The following is a 17,310-nucleotide window of genomic DNA, read 5'->3' as shown; positions in this document are numbered from 1 at the left end:
CCAGGCCAGCTGGGGCTACAGGGAGACCCTGTCTCAAAAACACCAAAAAATTTTTTTTTAATTTATTATTTTTACTTATTTTTTTACATGTATGAGTATATTACCTGCATGTATGTAAGTGCACCCATGTCATGCAATGCCCAAGCACATCAGAAAAAAAAAGCGTTGGATCTCCTGGAACTGGAGTTACAGACGGTTGTTGGCTGCCATGTGGATGGTGGGTCCTCTGCAAGAGCAGCTACAGCAGCTAGTGCTCTTAACTGCTGAGCCATCTCTCCAGCCCCATAAATATTTTTTTTTAAAAGGGACTTTCAGACAGTGAGAAGCAACAATGGGAAGAGGAAAGTGAAAGTGGCGTGGAGGAGTCTGAGGACAGGACCCCCCACACACCCGCACACCAGGGTATAGCCTTTTACAGAGGAGTGCAGGGCAAGGCATGACCATGTCAGAGAGAGGCAAATGGCCCTGATGAGCAGAACGCTGTTGCATCTAGATTGATCACAGTGGGGATTTATGGCTCCATGGAGGGTGGTGGAAGGTGATGTCATAAGGTCATCTAACCTCAGGACTCCCATTGCAAAGAAATTAATTTCATTTCAATAAAGATTACTTGAGGACAATATTAAAGGAGCCAGTAGTGTGTCTCTCATAATATCCAAAACTTGCCAACCTCTTTTTTTTTTTTTTCAATAAAGATGAGCAGGCCTGAGCTCCCTGTGGTCTGGCAACAAACAATATCCAGCTGAGATTTGGGAACAAAATATGTTACTGTGGAGGTGTGCAGATATTTCCCATCATAAAAGTCACCCTCAGGTGGGGGAGATTTGATAAACATCCCTTTACCCTGCTGGGTGGGACTTGGGCAGTGGTATAAGGCACCGCCCTTTGTAGGAAGAGGAAGGAGAGAGGAGATGTACTGAGCAAATTGGAGAAACTCAAGCCTTACATTACCCAGGAAACAGAAAGGCACTCATCTACTCTTAGCACCAGGAATCCATCTGCCTAGACACGTGACCATGTGAGGCTGTTCGGGTCTCTGGAGTGTGGAGAGGACAGGCACCTGCCAGTCCTCAAGTATAGTTTCTGTTCTGTGCCCTTCTCTGCCTATGACCCCCCAGGAGTGACGTACCTGCAGTTCCAGCGGCCTCAGGATTTTGAATACAAATCAGGGCAGTGGGTGCGGATCGCCAGCCTGGCTCTGGGAACCAATGAGTACCACCCCTTCACACTGACCTCTGCACCCCATGAGGACATGCTCAGCCTGCATATCCGAGCTGTGGGACCTTGGACCACTCGCCTCAGGGAGATCTACTCACCCCCAAAGGGTGACATCTGTCCCAAATATCCAAAGGTGCCCATCCCTGGGAGTGTCACATTTGGGCCTCTAGCATTGGCAGAGGGTTCCTACCTCCCTCTGCCATGACACTAGGTGCCCTAGTCATTCCAAGGCCAGCCGGGGAAGGGGTGCTTCAAAACTTTGTTCTGTCACCTACTTCTGTTAGTCCTATTTTTGGTCTCAGAAGGGCAGGCCCGGCTCATCTCACTTTCCCTTCTCTTGGCAGCTGTACCTCGATGGACCATTTGGAGAGGGCCACCAAGAGTGGCATAAGTTTGAAGTGTCAGTGCTGGTGGGAGGGGGCATTGGAGTCACTCCCTTTGCCTCCATCCTCAAAGACCTGGTCTTCAAATCTTCCTTGGGCAGCAAAATGCACTGTAAGAAGGTAACATCCTTCCCCCATTCTTTAGATGAAAATAAGTGGCTGATGGAGTCATCACATCAGAGTGCTCCTGACTTCCAAGCACTGGGTCTTTAGGGACCATTATACCTAGCTGTCTGGATTCCAAACCTTGAGGGCAGGCTTGGGAGTAGCCAGATGGACCTCTGCTGGCCTGTCTGTTGGAAACCCAGGATCAGGCTGGTGGCTCTCAGCAGGGTGTCACTTTCTATGGATTATCTAAGACTTCTCAGCCTCTCAGGATATAGGGAGCCTCAGCTGAGCTGGTCCTGAGCTCCATCATGTGTCCTCAGATCTACTTCATCTGGGTGACGAGGACTCAGCGGCAGTTTGAGTGGCTGGCTGACATCATCCGGGAAGTGGAGGAAAATGACTGCCAGGACCTGGTGTCTGTACACATTTACATTACCCAGCTGGCTGAGAAGTTTGACCTCCGGACCACCATGCTGGTAGGTCAGGGCCAGCCAGGTAGGGCTAAGAGTTGATTCTGGCAGTGCCTGGCTGTGACCCTTCCCTCTCCCATCCCCTCCACAGTACATCTGTGAGCGGCACTTCCAGAAGGTGCTGAACCGGAGTCTGTTCACCGGCCTGCGCTCTGTCACCCACTTTGGCCGTCCTCCCTTTGAGCCCTTCTTCAACTCCCTGCAGGAAGTTCATCCACAGGTCAGTCCACCCACTTCCACCCTAGGATTCACTCTCACCCCGTCTTGGTTCTCAAGCACCCTGCAGCTCAATCCTGAGCTAAGAATTTCCACCCTGGTCCCAGGACTTACCACCCCCTTCTCCAGCTTCAGAGTCTTTCTCAGAGACAGAGGAGATCCCAGGTTACTCTGCCCAGGCAGGAAAAGCAGATTTCTCTGGGCAGTGTGCATCTCAAGTCTCCATGTCTCTTGTCTCTCTAATCTCTGACAGGTGCGCAAGATTGGTGTGTTCAGCTGTGGCCCTCCAGGGATGACCAAGAATGTAGAGAAGGCCTGCCAGCTCATCAACAGGCAGGATCGGGCCCACTTTGTGCACCACTATGAGAACTTCTGAGCCTGCCCCACCTCTGCGGACCTCAGCTGCCCATCCCTATTGGTGATTTCTCTGACAGAATCCACTTGAGACCTCAGCCAGAGAACTGAAGAGTCCCTCTCGAGTTGGCCCATCTATCCCATGTTCTAGGCAGATAGACAAAGCCTCTCTGATCCCCAGCCTATGTCATAGCAGGTTATGGGATGAAGAGTTAAGAGGGGACAGTCTCTGCTTCTGACAACTGTAGAGGAGGGAAAAATAAAATATTGGTCATTTCTGAAAGGTTCCCATTTCTCTGTTTTGCTTCCATAAATTTGCTGAATTATTTTGGAATTTTCTTGGGTGGGGTATTTGAGGTAGGAGTGAGAATCTTCTCAGAGTCCATCTCAGAAGCCATGATGCTAAAAGCCAGCCCAGCCTCACTTCCATCACTGGGCCTTTTCCCTCCAGCTCCAAAGAGAAGCACTCACGCCCCACACCTCCCTGCTCTGAGAGGACCATGAGGCATCAGAACACCAGAGAACAAAACTGTCTTCTCAGCCCTGAATTTCTAATGTCAGCTAGTGGGTGTCTGCTGCCCTGACCCCTCAGAGGCCCATTTCTAAGGCTGGGAATCAGTCCCCAGGCTCTGTAGAGAACCCCAAACTCCCTCTAGAGAAACTAGGAGACCAGCATCCTAGTGTGTCCAGTTTACACTGGAAGTATCATGTCCTAGGGAGATTTGATCACCTGGTGGGTCACATGACACAGAAGCTAACCTGGGATGTCATCTCTACCCTTGTTTACAATCGTTCCTTTTTCTTCTTCACCTGATTTTTTTTCCCTAAAAATCAGCCCCCTCTTCTGCAATGGTCCCTGAGCCCTGGGTGGGTGAAGTTTAATATAGGAGTCCTGTCCAAGAACCCACAAGAGAGGAGGTGCATGGCCACATGGAAATAGAGTTTTACAGGCTCCTGGGACCTTGCTCGTATGAGCCTAGAGCAACGGTGTCAGCATGCACAAGACGCATGCAAACTCAAGCAGACAAAAACCCAGCATAGAACTGTGGAAATGGGCAGCTTGATCCAATCCTAGCAGAAGAACTATTAGGTAGCTGATTATTGCTGGGTGAAGAAGAGCTGATTTTCTTTAAGGGAATGACTCTAGATAGGCTGACTAGACCTCAATGAATGAACTTGTACTGAGGTATGTCTAGAGACACTAACTTGACTTGATAGGCTTTAACATAAATGACAGAATGCATGAAATCCAGTGGGTTGGCTATGGCAGGGTGCTGATGGGGAAGGGGGTATAAAGATGATTAAGATGTTGTGTATGAAATACACAAAAATTCAATAAAAATATATTAAAAAGCTGTGTTGTAAAATATGTAAAGTTGAAGTCCATTTGCATCTAGTTAAGTATACAGATCTTAAAGTAGCTATCACCTAGGTCAGGATAGAAAACATTGAAATGTTTCCATCACCCAGAAACTTCCTAGCTAGCCTTGCCCCATGTAGAAACAACTACTAGTGTGCTTTCTGTTACCGCAGTTTGGGTCATACTGAGTGTACTTTTAATCCCGGCCTATTTTTGCTCACCCAGGTGCCTTTGTGATGTGATTCATTCTTGCCATTGGTCAGTAGTTCATTCCTTTTATTGCTGAGCAGCATTCCATTGGATTACAGTTTGTTTACCCATTCTTTGTAAACAAGCATGAGCTGTTTCTGGGTTTCGGTGACTGTGAATAAAGTTGCTCTGAATATTCTCATATCTATCTTTTGGTGGATCCAATACACTCATTTCTCTGGGAATATATCCGGGAATGGAACTGCTGGGTCACAGAGCTCCTTGGCTGGTAGAATTTGTAGTAAGGAAAATTTCAGGCCAACTCTACATGCCTGAACCAGAATTGTCTCCTCATTGGATTCATTCAGAAGCCATATATCTCTATAGTGAAGCTATCTCTGACAAAGCTGGACAAAGCGGGACCCAAGAAACCTGGGATTCTACTGTCAATTTTATCTGTAAATAATACAAAGGACCCCATTTTCTTTGAGCCTATTTCTTTTTTTCTCTCCTCCTCCTCCTCTTCTTCCTCCTCCTCTTCCTCCTCCTCCTCCCTCCTCTTCCTCGTCCTCCTCCTTCTCCTCCTCCTGCTTCTTCTTCTTTTTGGCCTTTTTGAGACAAGGCCTCTGTAGCCTCAGCTGGCCTGGAATTCGCTATGTAGACCAGACTAGTCTCAAACTCACAGATACCCACCTGCCTCTGCCTCTCCAAGTGCTGGGATTAGAGGCATGCACCACTACACATGGCTTAGCCTACCTCTATATTTAGCGAATGCTCATTAAACTGAGTTCAGTATTGTATAACTGTATTAATTCAACAGTGAACCTAAAAATTTTATAGCCACTTTTGAAAGAGATGTATTTTTGCCCTGGAAACTGTTATTGAGTATGTTAAAGCTGTAATGAAATGCTTCTTCTGAAAAATAAAAAAATAAATATTAAAAAAAGAAAAAGTATTAGGAAGACACATAGCAATATGTTGCAGACAAATTACACAGATTTTTAAAAAACATATGAGAAGGCTGGATATGGTGGCACACTCCTTTACTCCCAGCACTTGGAAGGGAGCGGCAGGCAGATCTCTGTGAGATTGAGGCCAGACTGGTCTACATAGTGAGTTCCAGGCCAGCTGGGGCTATAAAGAGATATTCTATCTCAAAAAACCAAAACCAAAACAAAACAAAAAAACTATGAGAAATTTGTTTTACAATTTCAGTATATGATGTTTTAGTCTACCTATTTTTTTAAGGTTCACTAAGTTTATTTTTTAAACCATAAAACAGTCCACCTGTTTATGAATAGCATTGTGCTCCTGGCCTCTAACCCTCTGCTCTTCACCAGTCACTAATCCTGAACTCAGCCTCTTAAATCTCAGCCTTAGTTTTATACTCTGATCTAGTCCACCAGTGTCTTTCTGCTTTCTTTCAAAAAGTATTCCTCTCATCCAACTTATTTATCTTTACTAGATTGCAGAATGGCATTAACAAGGCCATTATGACCATCCCTAGCACTCTGTCTTCCCCTTCTCTTCTTCCCCCACCCTCTTGCCTGTCCATGCTGGGGGAAGTAACAGTATCATGATTCTGTGATCACTGATGTGTCTCCATCCACTTGTTGCCCTACCCTAGAACAATGCCAAGTGCTTTCCCAACTGGACAGAAGAGTGTGTTGTGATCACATGCATAGCCGGCCTGGCCTCAGTCCTGACTCTACACCCCTATGACTCTAGATGTCAGCCCTACCCTGACATTCATGTGACTTGACTGCTTTCTAACCCTGGACAGATCCCCAGAAAAACCACTGAATAATTGGGATAAAAGTCTAGGACTTAGGGAGATGATAGAAGAGTTTTCATCCAGGATTCACCCTGTCTGGGGCCTTGTGACAGACTCTCCTTGATCAGTGGCTAGGAGGCAGGATCAGGCAGCTATCCGGCAATGCATACTTGGGTTAAGAAAATGAAGTCACCAACCTCATAAACGTGTGTGGAGAAAATGTTACACTATGTGTAATCAAGGGCAGCTGCAAAGATGTCCCAGAAAAAAGAAGACTGGGAGGGGATGACTCAGAGAAAATGAATGGAAATTCTTATACTAACAATATAAAAGAAAGCAAACTTTCTCTTCTCTGGTTTACCAGTGTTGGTCTCAGGCCCTGGTATCAACCCCAACCAAAATCCTGCCTCACAAGGGTAAGGAGAATGAGCCTGAAAAAGAGATCGAGAAGAAAAATCAGGTGGGAGGAATGATGATGGGCCTGTGGTTGGAGAGGATGAGGGTGAGTTGGAATGAAAGGCTTTGGGGTCAGTTACAAAGGAGGGCAGGGGTTGCTGGGGCTGAGCTCTGTAAGCAAAAAATAAAGACTTAATTACGGCTTATTTCCCCAACTTTTCAGCCACAACTGAAAGAGGAAAAAGTTGTTCCAGTCCTTTCCCTTTCATCCTTTCCAGCCTTCCCAGAGTTTGAGTAAAAGGGGCCAACCCAGCACAGAACTTATAATGGATGTTTCTTGAGTCAACTTGGGTTTGAGTCTTAGGTAGTCAACTTTGAGCAAACAAAGGGAACACTGGTGCTTCCCTCTACTCCTCCACAAAATGGGACAATGTATCTGCTTCATAAGACTCAGGAAGATGCAGTGAAATAATTCAATTCAGTAAGCAGGTGCTGAGCATGTTATGTCTCGGACCCAGGCCCGGCTCCCACGGCACTTCCACATTAGTGGAAAACAATCAATAAACAAGTTAGAAGGAGAAGCTCTCAGACCATAAGTGACAGTGAGTAACTTGTGGTGAGGGATCTTTTACATAAGATGAATGAAAAAAGCCCTTAAGAAGATAAGGTTCTAACAACCCATGCCCACGGTAATAAGGTTAAAACAACCCATGCCCATGGTGCTTGCCATGTGCCTTGCTTGCTGTCATAGGTGTTTGAAATGTGGTAACTCACTTAGTCCTTAGAATGAGCTACAAAACAGGTACTGCTGTTAACCCCACTCACAGCAGCAGAAACTGAAATATAAAAAGGTTTAAACAGTGCTCAGAATTACTCAAAATGTAAGTGATTTGAACCCAGAAAGCTTACCAGAGACCATGCCCTTAACTATTCCTTTAGTCTCTCAAAAGCAGGTTGCAAGTGCTCAAGCAAAGTCCTTGCCCATACCTGGCACCTAGTAATATTGTCACTAGCATCACTACTAGAGAGGTTGAGGCTCTGAAGGCAGAGCTCCATAATCCAAGGAGTCAGAGGTGGAGGGCCTGAATGATGTTAAATGACTTGTTCCTCCACCAGGCCTGTCCCCTGTCTGACCCTCTCTTCTTATCTCCCCAAGTCCCTCCTCTCCTCTGTTCCACCAGAAGCCCTCCCCACCCTCTGAGGACAGCCTTTCACTCCATTATCTGGAGGCCACTCCACCCTGGTCTGAGTTGGAAAGAAAGGTGATGTAATAAACAGTCCATCATAGGAAGTCCAGATCACAAGATGTAAAGCGCCTAAGGAATTTCGCCAGCTGACTTCTCAGGCACCCTTATTCTTCCTGGACAGTGACCTCTGGTGAACTGTACCACAAAGGCAGTGACCTCTGGTGAAAAGGTAGTCCTTTTGCAGCCAAGAAGCTAATTGTGGGGCTGTAGAGAGGCTGCCTGACATGCGGAATGCTGCAATCAGGGGACCCAGGCTTTGTTTCCAACCCTACCAACAGAATCACTGTGTTATATAAGGGAAGTCACTTCAGTTCTCTGAGCCTCTGTTTTATCATCAAGGAAGGAAGGTGACCTGCAATATGGCTCATGGATAAAGGCACCTGCTGCTAAGCTGGACAACCTAAGTTCCATCCCCCGAACCCATGTGGTAGAAGGAGAGAACAGACTCCACAAAGTTGTCCTCTAACCTCCACATGCACAATGTAGCATGAACACAGACATATGAGTACACATACATACACACATAAATAAATAATAAGGATGTAAAACAACAACAGAAAGAAATTAAACGGAGTCCTTTCAAATCTAAAATTTCAGTTTTTCCTTTATTCAAATGAACAGAAACCTTATTTTTGGAAAAAATCTTCCTCAGCCTATCTAAGGTTAAATGGTCTTCCAGGATGAAAATAACATTTACAGGGTCACCAGGTGTTCAGTCCTATAACCTTACAGTGACACTTTGGAGGCGGTATTGTCCCTATTTTGTCAGGAATGCACATGAAACTCAGAGAAGAAATTACAGGCATCCAGCTAGTAACAGGCAAAGCCAGAGTTTGAGATCAGATCTGTGAGGGCTTTTGCTCTCCATGCCTCTAAAGGAACAGAAAGGAAGGAAGACAAACATTGTCATCTCCTTTTTCCATTGTTTTCTTTTTGTGGTACTTATTGAGCATCTGCTGTGCATGTAGGCCATGCTAGATCCCAAATGCAAGACATATTCCCAATCCTCCAGGAGCCAGCTCCAGGAAGAAGGTGCCCTAATGGGTCAGTGGGCCAGCACTGGGCTGCTCTCTCCTGTTGTGCTGTGTGCCTTTGGAGGGCAGGACACATGCCTCTGCTGTTCATTGCCATTTGTCTACGTTTAAAATATATTTTTTATTTATTATTTTTATTTTATGTGTATCCATGTGTGTAAGTGCATCTGTGTCGTGCAATGCCCGTGGAGGTCAGAAGAATTCGTCAGATTCCCTGGAAATGGAGTGAGTTATGGACAGTTATTAGCCACCATGTGGGTGCTGGGAATTGAACCCACATCCTCTGCAAGATCAGTCAGTGTTCTTAACTGCTGAGCCATCTCTCCAGCCCTCTCCACATTTTAGTACAGTACTAGGCACAGAACAGATCCTCATGGTTACTTGGGAAATAAATAATATTACATAATAAGCCATTGATTAAATGCCAAGGAGTTAGATATGAGGTAACCAAAAGAAACTGCAGCTGTCTCTTGGTAGCTGTATGTCCTGGTTAGACAAGGAGATGGGAAGGAACAGGGGAAACTGCAGTTGTATTATATCTGAGTCTCCTGATGGCCCTTTGTGGTTACATATACTTGAGGCTACAGGTGTTCTTCCAACTGTATGAGAAACTGAGGCACCAGGGCACTTTCCCAATTGTCATGCATCCATACTGATAAAGGACTTGTGTAAAAATCCTGACCTTATCATATCATTCACATTGTGGTTGTTTTTTATCTTTTTATTTATTTATTATTTTTATTTTATGTGTATGAGTGTATTGGCTGCACCTGTGTGGTGCAATGCTCAAGGTCAGATAAGAGCGTTGGGTCCCCTGGAACTGGAGTTTACAAACTGTTGTTAGCCACCATGTGGGTGCTGGGAATCAAACCCGGGTATTTTGCGAAGAGCAGTCAGTGCTCTCAATTGCTGAGCCATCTCTCTGGCCCCATCTTTTATTTTTATTTTTTAAATTATTTTTCTATTTTTTCGTGCATGTGTGTGACAGTTTCCCTGTAGCCCCAGCTGTCCTGGAACTATGTAGACCAGCCTGGCCTCAGTCTCACAAAGATTCACCTGCCTCTGCCTCTCAAGTGTGGGGATTAAAAACACGTGCCACCATGCCTGGCTACTTATGTGTATGAGTGTTTTGCCTGCATGTATGTATGTATGTGCACCACATGTGTGCAGTGCCCTCAAAGGCCAGAAGAAGGTGTCTAATCCCCTGGAGCTGGAGTTACAGGTGGCTGGATGCTGGGAACCAAACCCTGGAGTTCTGCAAGCGTAGTTGGCTCTTAACAGCTGAGCCAACTCTTTAGGCCCTGTATTGTAATCCCGCTTTGTGGGCTTTCCTAGAGGATGAGGGGAAGGAATACTCTAAAAAGGAGATCTAGTCACCGTGATTTGTGACAGAAAAGAGTCACCTTACTCTATGAATATGCTAACAACCTCAGTCACCCTCCTTATAAACCTCCACAATGCACAACCAATATGCTGTTATCCCTCTTTCAGTAAAGCCACTCCAATCTCCCTTTGGCATGCATGCTGTGTCTTGCTTTGCTTTGTTTTTCTTTGCTAAATAAATTTCTTAAACTGTTTCTTGACTAAATTCCTTCTTTAAAGAAGACAAGGACTGGTTTAGTAGGGATAGCCATGGCAGCCATCAAGTAATTCTCCCTGGTCCCTGCAGAGACACTGGGGTCTGCAAAGGTCCTGCCCCATAGCCAGCTGCCCCCCATTCACCAGGTCTCCTCCTTCTCTGGGGCCAGCCAGCCAGCTTCCCAGGATACCATGTCTGACTCTGAGGAGAGCTAGGACCTGCAACTGAAAATCGTCGTCATGCTGGGGGCACCAGGAGACCTCCTTAGCTGCATGTTTTGCTCAAGAAACTTTTGGGAAGCAGTAAAAACAGACTATAGAACTGGACTCTTTTTGAGAAGGATAACCTTGTCAGGGAATTTGAATGTTCCTTTTTAAGTTGGGGATATAGGAAGGCAGACAATAGATGGCAAGATGTTGGATAAATATGTCTATGGAGCACAGGGAATCCTCTTGGTATATGATATTACAAATTACCAAAGCTTTGAGAATTTTGGAGGTTGGTATTCTGTAGTGAAGACAGTGAGTAAGAAGTTGGAAACAGCCCCTGGTTGCTTGAGTGGGCAATAAAATTGGCTTGGAGCATATGTGAACAGTAGAATCTGACACTTTTTCCAGGAACATGGTTTCAGTAGCCACTTTGTTTTGGCCAATACAGGAGACTATGTCTTCCTGTGTTTTCAGAATTGCTGCAGAAATCCTGAGAATCAAATTAAACAAAGCAGAAATGGAACAGTCACAGAGGGTGGTGAAGGCAGATATTTTAAACTACAACCTGGAGCTCAGGTCAAGAACTGTCAACCCGTCTAGGAGCTCGTCGTGTGCAGTTCAGTTCAATTGGACTTGATTGGGTCCAAGGGGAACTCATGTATGTCAAAGTTTACTTCAGAGCACTAACACTGAAACAAATGATACATTTTACCTCCAATGACTCAAGGCATTCCTTTGTTGTCTATTCAGAGTGAGAATATATAATCTGTATTTAAATGAAAATGCTTGAAATCATGCTGTGACTGAAATATTTTTTTTTCATTTTTAAAGAAAGAGTTTAACTTGTTTATATCATAGTTCATAACTCACTAAGTAGTATTTGATATTGTATTTTGTTACTGTACCCTGGTCACCACATACCTGGTCATGCTCAGCTTAGATGGCTTTATGAATTTTTATGAATTGTTGAGCTGATGTTCCACATGGAATTTCTCCCACAGATTGCATACTAGCACTTCCAGAACGAGTTATGACATCCTTTTGGATCATTGTGGATCATACTGTGCCTGCTATTCATATGTTCTTCTCGCATAAATAAATTTATTTAAATTATAAAAAATAAAAAAGAAGACGAGGACTGAGGAGAAAACTTTAGCCAGTAAGAGCAAGATGAGAGAGAGAAGTGTGAGGGTTGGAGGAGTTCAGAAGAGGAAGATGGGGATCTTAACTCTGAAGGATAAGCAAGCCCATTCTACAAACTCATCTCTGGGCTAGAGTTCACATTCTCCTGGTCCAGGCTTGAGCTACACTTCTCCTCCACAGCCAGACATTCATAAAGATGGCATCTTCAGAAGGAAAGATCATCTCTGAATTCCTATCAGGACCCAGAGTGATGTATTTCTTTCCTCCAGGTTGTAACCCTGATGAAGAGTTGTCATTCCACTTTCCTCAGGGTCCAGTACACTTTTGGAAGGCATGGGCCTTGGGGAATGTGCTGAGAGGCCCCCCGATGGAGCAGGAGGATTTTAGGACTGAGTTTTCTGGTGAACTGGAATCTTATTACTTGGTGTAGTTTAAATAAAAAGGTAACAGAGAGTGCCTCTGAGACAGCCCAAGGCCACCTTCCCTATCATGCGCTCTCCTCTAACCCTTTCACAACTCTGTAAAGCAGCCATGTCCATTTGGATGTCAAATAATAAGAGGACAATTAAGCATATTATATAATCAAATGGAATATTCCAGAACCATTTTCAGTAGCAGTCATTAGGTAAGCAATCTCACATTCAGAAAATTTGGCAAAATATCTACAGAATCTTAAAATAGTTGAGCCTTTTTTCCCTCACTAATTCTTCTGTTAAGAACTTATCATAGGCTGGGTGCGGTGGCACATGTATTTAATCCCAGCACTTAGGAGGCACAATCAGGAGGATCTCTTTGAGTTTGAGTCTAGCCTGGTTTACATAGCAAGTTCCAGGCCAGCTGGGCCTATAGGGAGACCCTTTCTCAAAAAAAAAATTTAGATTCCAATTCCAGGCAAAAGTCTTTTTAAAGCTATGTTCAGAAAATTTTCATCATGATAACATACACTTATAAAGAAGACTGAGTCAGGAGGACTGAATCTGAGGTTAGCGTGGACTACATAGCAAGACCTGCAGGTAGGCAGGAAGGAAGGAAGGAAGGAAGGAAGGAAGGAAGGAAGGAAGGAAGGAAGGAAGGAAGGAAGGAAGGAAAAAAGAAGAGAGGGAGAGGGAGGGAGGAAAGGAGGAAAGGAGGGAGGGAGGAAGGGTTTTATTAGTGTATAAAAAGGCTAAGATTTATCAGTATAGGAACCAGGGATGTAGAGGGGTGTTTTGGGTTCAACCCTCAACATGGCTCCCCTCCCCGAAAGATTAATCATTTAGTGAAAATAAATTGTAGATTGTGTTTTGATTATGATGACTAGAAAGTATTTATAAATTGTTAATGTTGTTTGTCTCTGGAGGTGGAATAGACCAAGAGTAACAGTCTGTGTTACATATTTCTATGACAGTTAAGAAAAGAATAGTATATACCGCTTTCATAGTCACAGATGAAATTAGAGCTATCACACGTGTAAGCACTAGCACCCACACAAAAGACCCGAAGTTGATATATTACAGTGGTGACTGTTGGCAAGTTCAAATTTCTATTACTTTCTTTTGGTGGGAGGGGTATTTAAGATTCATTTTATTCCTTATCTATCTGATTATGTTAAAATGAAATTTTAAAAATCAATGTTTTATTTCTAAAAGGGAAAGATGAGCTGGTGAGCCTTATGACTCAGTGGGTTAAAGTGCTTGCCACACAAGCCTGAAAACCCAAGTTCAATCCCTGGAGCCCATGTAAAAAGCTTGATGCTGCATCCTCCTCATGAATCTGTAATCTCAGGACTACCTAGGCAAGATGGGAGTGGGAGACAGGAGGAGCCTGAAGCTAGCCTGGCACAGTGAGGTAGAAACAAAAGAGCCCCTGACTCAGGAAGAAGGCAAGAACAGACTCCTGAAAGTTGTCCTCTGACCTCCATAGGCCTGATCACACACTAATAAATAAATAATTTGTGGGGGGAATGGAAAGGTGATTAAAAAGAGAAGAAAGAAGAAGCAACCAGAGAAATCCCGAGGAATTACAAGCAAATGCCCAGTTGATTTGATAGCATTTACCCTGAAAGGAAAGAGGGAAGCATTTCCTACCCTCCCCCAAGGGTGCATATGTGATGGTTGATCATTGTGTAACTACACTTCAGTACAGGAGTCTATTTCAAAGAATCCTACAAAAATATTTGCACTTAAATGAAAAGATGTGCAAAGAAATTTACTGCTTCTATGATAGCAATATGTTGGAAGGACTCCAAATACCTAGTAATAGGTAACTCATAGATACGTACAATGGTATACAGATATGCCTATGGCATTATGATATGCACAATAGATGTTATGATAATATCATTTAAAAGAATTAATGTGACCTATATGTACTTAAATGGAAATATCTATAACCAGGATATGATCTTTTTTTGAAAAATTACATCTATGCATATGCATATACATGTGTGTGTACAGTATAGTGTATGTATATACACATACACATATAATGTGTGTAATGCTTGTGGCACAGCCACAGAGACATACTTCAAATTGTTAACAATGGGAGCTTTCTAGGATATGGGGATTGAGATACGGCAAGGACATTTTAAGGACTCTTCAGCTGAGTTAAAATTCCACAATAAAGGAAAGCAAATAATTAGCAAAGCCAAGAAAGATTGCAGAGAATGTCTAACTAGAGCTAAACTAAACAGTTATTCATAGTTCTTCATAGGAACACAAACCTTATGTGTCTAGCAACTAACCAAAGAGATCAACAATGTTCAGGCCAACAGAGTGACCAACATTGTCATGAAGACACTTCAACGTCACTGTGGTTTTGAAAATGGCCTCTGGGGCCACCAGTCTGGAGCTCAAATCCTACCCTGCCAATTGCCTTTATTCAGGGTCTGTTACTGTTCTGAATCTTTGTTTTTTTCTGAGTGGGGGGGTAAGATGAGGCAATGTTTGTAAAGGTCAATGTGCAATATGATCTTCTCTGGCATTCCCTTGATGTCAACTTGCCAACTCTGAATTCAGAGATGCAGTTAAAGACTCATGTAAATATGAGTGTCGTGGGTGAGTGGTTATGGGGGCTGTAAATAGGAAAATCTCTTTTTTAAGAGGCTAGAATAAAATGTCTTTGGACATCATGCTCTGGAAAAAAGAGAATCATTTGAAAGAAAGCCCATAACTCAAAGGAAAAGGAATTAACAACCAACAGAATCATGGTTGATTTTCCTCCTTTGGAAGAATATTTCAAGAAATGGAAGCCTTAAAAGAATTCATTGCCTGGGGTCCATGGCTATGGAAGTCATTAGGAACAGTGGGGACATAAATGCAAAGACGCCATCTGAAAGACTTACTTAGGCCGGGGCGTTGACATGAGGGCTCAATGGTATGTAAGGACGTTTAACAACACTGAGAGAGTAAGGACGTTTAACAGCGCTTCAACATCTCTGAATTCAGAGTTGGTAAGACAGGGATATAACATTCAGGGGTGAGTGAGGCTGGCAGATGAAACCTTAAATCCGTACATCTCCATACCAAGATTATAAAGAAATCGTTAGTAGGAGTAGTAGGCACCTGGATTTTAGCTCATTTGTAGAGTGCTTGCCTAGCATGCAAGCAGCCCTGGATTCAATCCCCAGCACAACAAAACAAAAAGACAAAGATTACAAGATTGATTGATTAATTTTATGTGTACGTGTGAGTGTCTGTCTATATGTATTGTGTACCACATACAGTGCCCACAGAGGCCAGAAAAGGGCATCAGATGTTCTGGAACTAGAGTTACAGAAGGTTGTTAGCTGCCATGTGGGAGCTGGGAACTGAACCCAGGTCCTCTGCAAGAATAGCCAGTGCTCTCAACCACTGAGTTATTTTTCCAGTCCCTGAAAAAAATTACAATTAGGAAAAAATTCTAAATTCTGCTAAGGTTTTTTATGGTTAAAAACCAGAAGCAGGGCTGCAGAGATGGTTCAGCATTTAAGAGCACTGGCTGTTCTTGCAGAGAACCCAGGTTCAAATCCCAGCACCCACATGGTGGCTAACAACCATTCGTAACTCCAGTTCTAGGAGATCCAATGTCGCCTTCTCTCCTCCGTGGGCACTGCATGACACAGGTGCACTTACACACACGTAGGCATCACAGTCATACACATTAAAAAAACAGAAACAGAAATGTATTCCAGCAACAGAAGGCTGAGGTAGGAAGACTGAGAGTTTAAGGCCAGCCTGGGCTACATAGCAAGATCCAATCTCAAAACAACAAAGCAAAAGACATTTCTATAAACTATAAAGTTAACGTAATGTTTTCTTCTAAGCTAACTGAAAAGGACAAAGTCTGCTACAGAAACCACATATAGGGAAAGGAAGTGAAAGAAGGAAGTAAGAAAGGCAGTTGAGGAGTACTGTAAAGTGGAGGGTGGAGAGGCTGCTGCTGGTAACTCCTGGGCTGGTGGAATATACACAGTGGGTCATCCTGGCCTTCCTTGCAACATCTAAAACACAGGGAGCAAGTGTGGAAAACAGCAGTCAAAAGTTAGTGTGTTCTTGGGGTTGGGGATATAGCTCAGTCAGAAGAGTGTTTGCTCATCCTGTCAGAAACCCTGGGTTCCATACCAGCACTAAAGAAGCCAGGCTCAAATTCATGATCCTCCTGCCTTCACCTCCCCAGTACTTGGATTTATACACATGTAGCACCATGTTTAGTCTAATTATTTAACCTCTCTGTACCTCAGTTTTCTCAAGCTATAAAATGGGGTAATTGTGTTAACCTGACCAGGTTATGGTGAGAGTTAAATGGGTTAAGACATCTAGCATCCTCCCATGTCTGGTTCATAGTAAACCTTTTTTGATGGCTGTTAAAATAGCCCTCTTCTTTCCCATAGCATCTTAGTATTCTGATAGATGACACTCGAGAGAGGTTTCTGTGATTCTCATCACAAATGATCAAGAGGAAACAAATGACTTCTGAAACTAGTGGAGAGGCTCTCAAAACTCGACTCTGCCTCTGGTCCAGTATTGTTCAGGGTCCCAATTTCCCTTAAAACTAAAGAGGTTGGAGGAAGCAGCTGGTCCTATCCACTGTCCCTCAGTGAGATCCCTATCCTGTTTAGACTGTAGGATGTCTTTGATGGGACTCTGGGGTTGATGATTCTAGCCCAGGCAAGACCTCCTCTTGCTTCATCAGTGGTCTCTGCACCTGGCCCTCCTGGTCCTTGGAGCTTGGTTTTGCCTCAGCACATTAAGTCACCAGACACTGAGACTGTCTCCCTGAAAAGGTCCAGCCACTCTGGGGTCACCTCAGGCCAATGGGCAAGAGGGGAACAGCTTTGAGCTGAGAGTGAAGGTTATCTCTTATCAGGCCACAGATGTTTCCAGAATTTCTTCTATGTGTGGCAGGCCTGTGCTAGCCTGCAGTGGATACCTTCATAATGAGATTTGGCCATGGCTTATGGAAGACCCTATCCAGAGGGGACCAGCCACTCAGACTTCCCGGGTCTAAAGGCTTCTCTGGATGGTGGTGAGGTGTGCAGAGCTGGGCAGGAGAAGGTAAGAGGAAGTTCCTGGGTTCCTTTCCTCCCCACCATCTGGCCTCCGGGTCTAGTGTCATCTCTCTTGCCCTAGTACCTTTTTATGAAGGGTCTGCCAGGCCTTTTCTGACCCTAG

The 17,310-nt window shown here is 44.1% G+C and overlaps 1 protein-coding gene and 1 pseudogene across 1 annotated transcript in view; both read left to right on the top strand.

Moving 5' to 3' along the window:
* Nucleotides 1-2,911, top strand: part of Duox2 (dual oxidase 2) — an 18,326-nt gene extending 15,415 nt beyond the window's left edge. Inside the window, exons 29-33 of the mRNA XM_008849185.2 lie at nt 1,119-1,351; nt 1,563-1,721; nt 2,030-2,185; nt 2,271-2,399; nt 2,649-2,911. Of these exons, the coding sequence (XP_008847407.1) occupies nt 1,119-1,351; nt 1,563-1,721; nt 2,030-2,185; nt 2,271-2,399; nt 2,649-2,771 (800 nt within the window). The 3' untranslated portion in view covers nt 2,772-2,911. The remainder of the gene's footprint in view (nt 1-1,118; nt 1,352-1,562; nt 1,722-2,029; nt 2,186-2,270; nt 2,400-2,648) is intronic.
* Nucleotides 2,912-10,519: 7,608 nt separating this feature from the next.
* LOC103747144 lies at nt 10,520-11,174 on the top strand (annotated as a pseudogene).
* Nucleotides 11,175-17,310: the final 6,136 nt, after the last annotated feature.

The sequence above is a fragment of the Nannospalax galili genome, unplaced genomic scaffold (assembly GCF_000622305.1).
Source record: "Nannospalax galili isolate Female #2095 unplaced genomic scaffold, S.galili_v1.0 scaffold891, whole genome shotgun sequence".
Taxonomy (NCBI): Eukaryota; Metazoa; Chordata; class Mammalia; order Rodentia; family Spalacidae; genus Nannospalax; species Nannospalax galili.
Note: the sequence above shows the minus strand (reverse complement) of the source record. Positions and strands in the feature narration are given on the sequence as shown.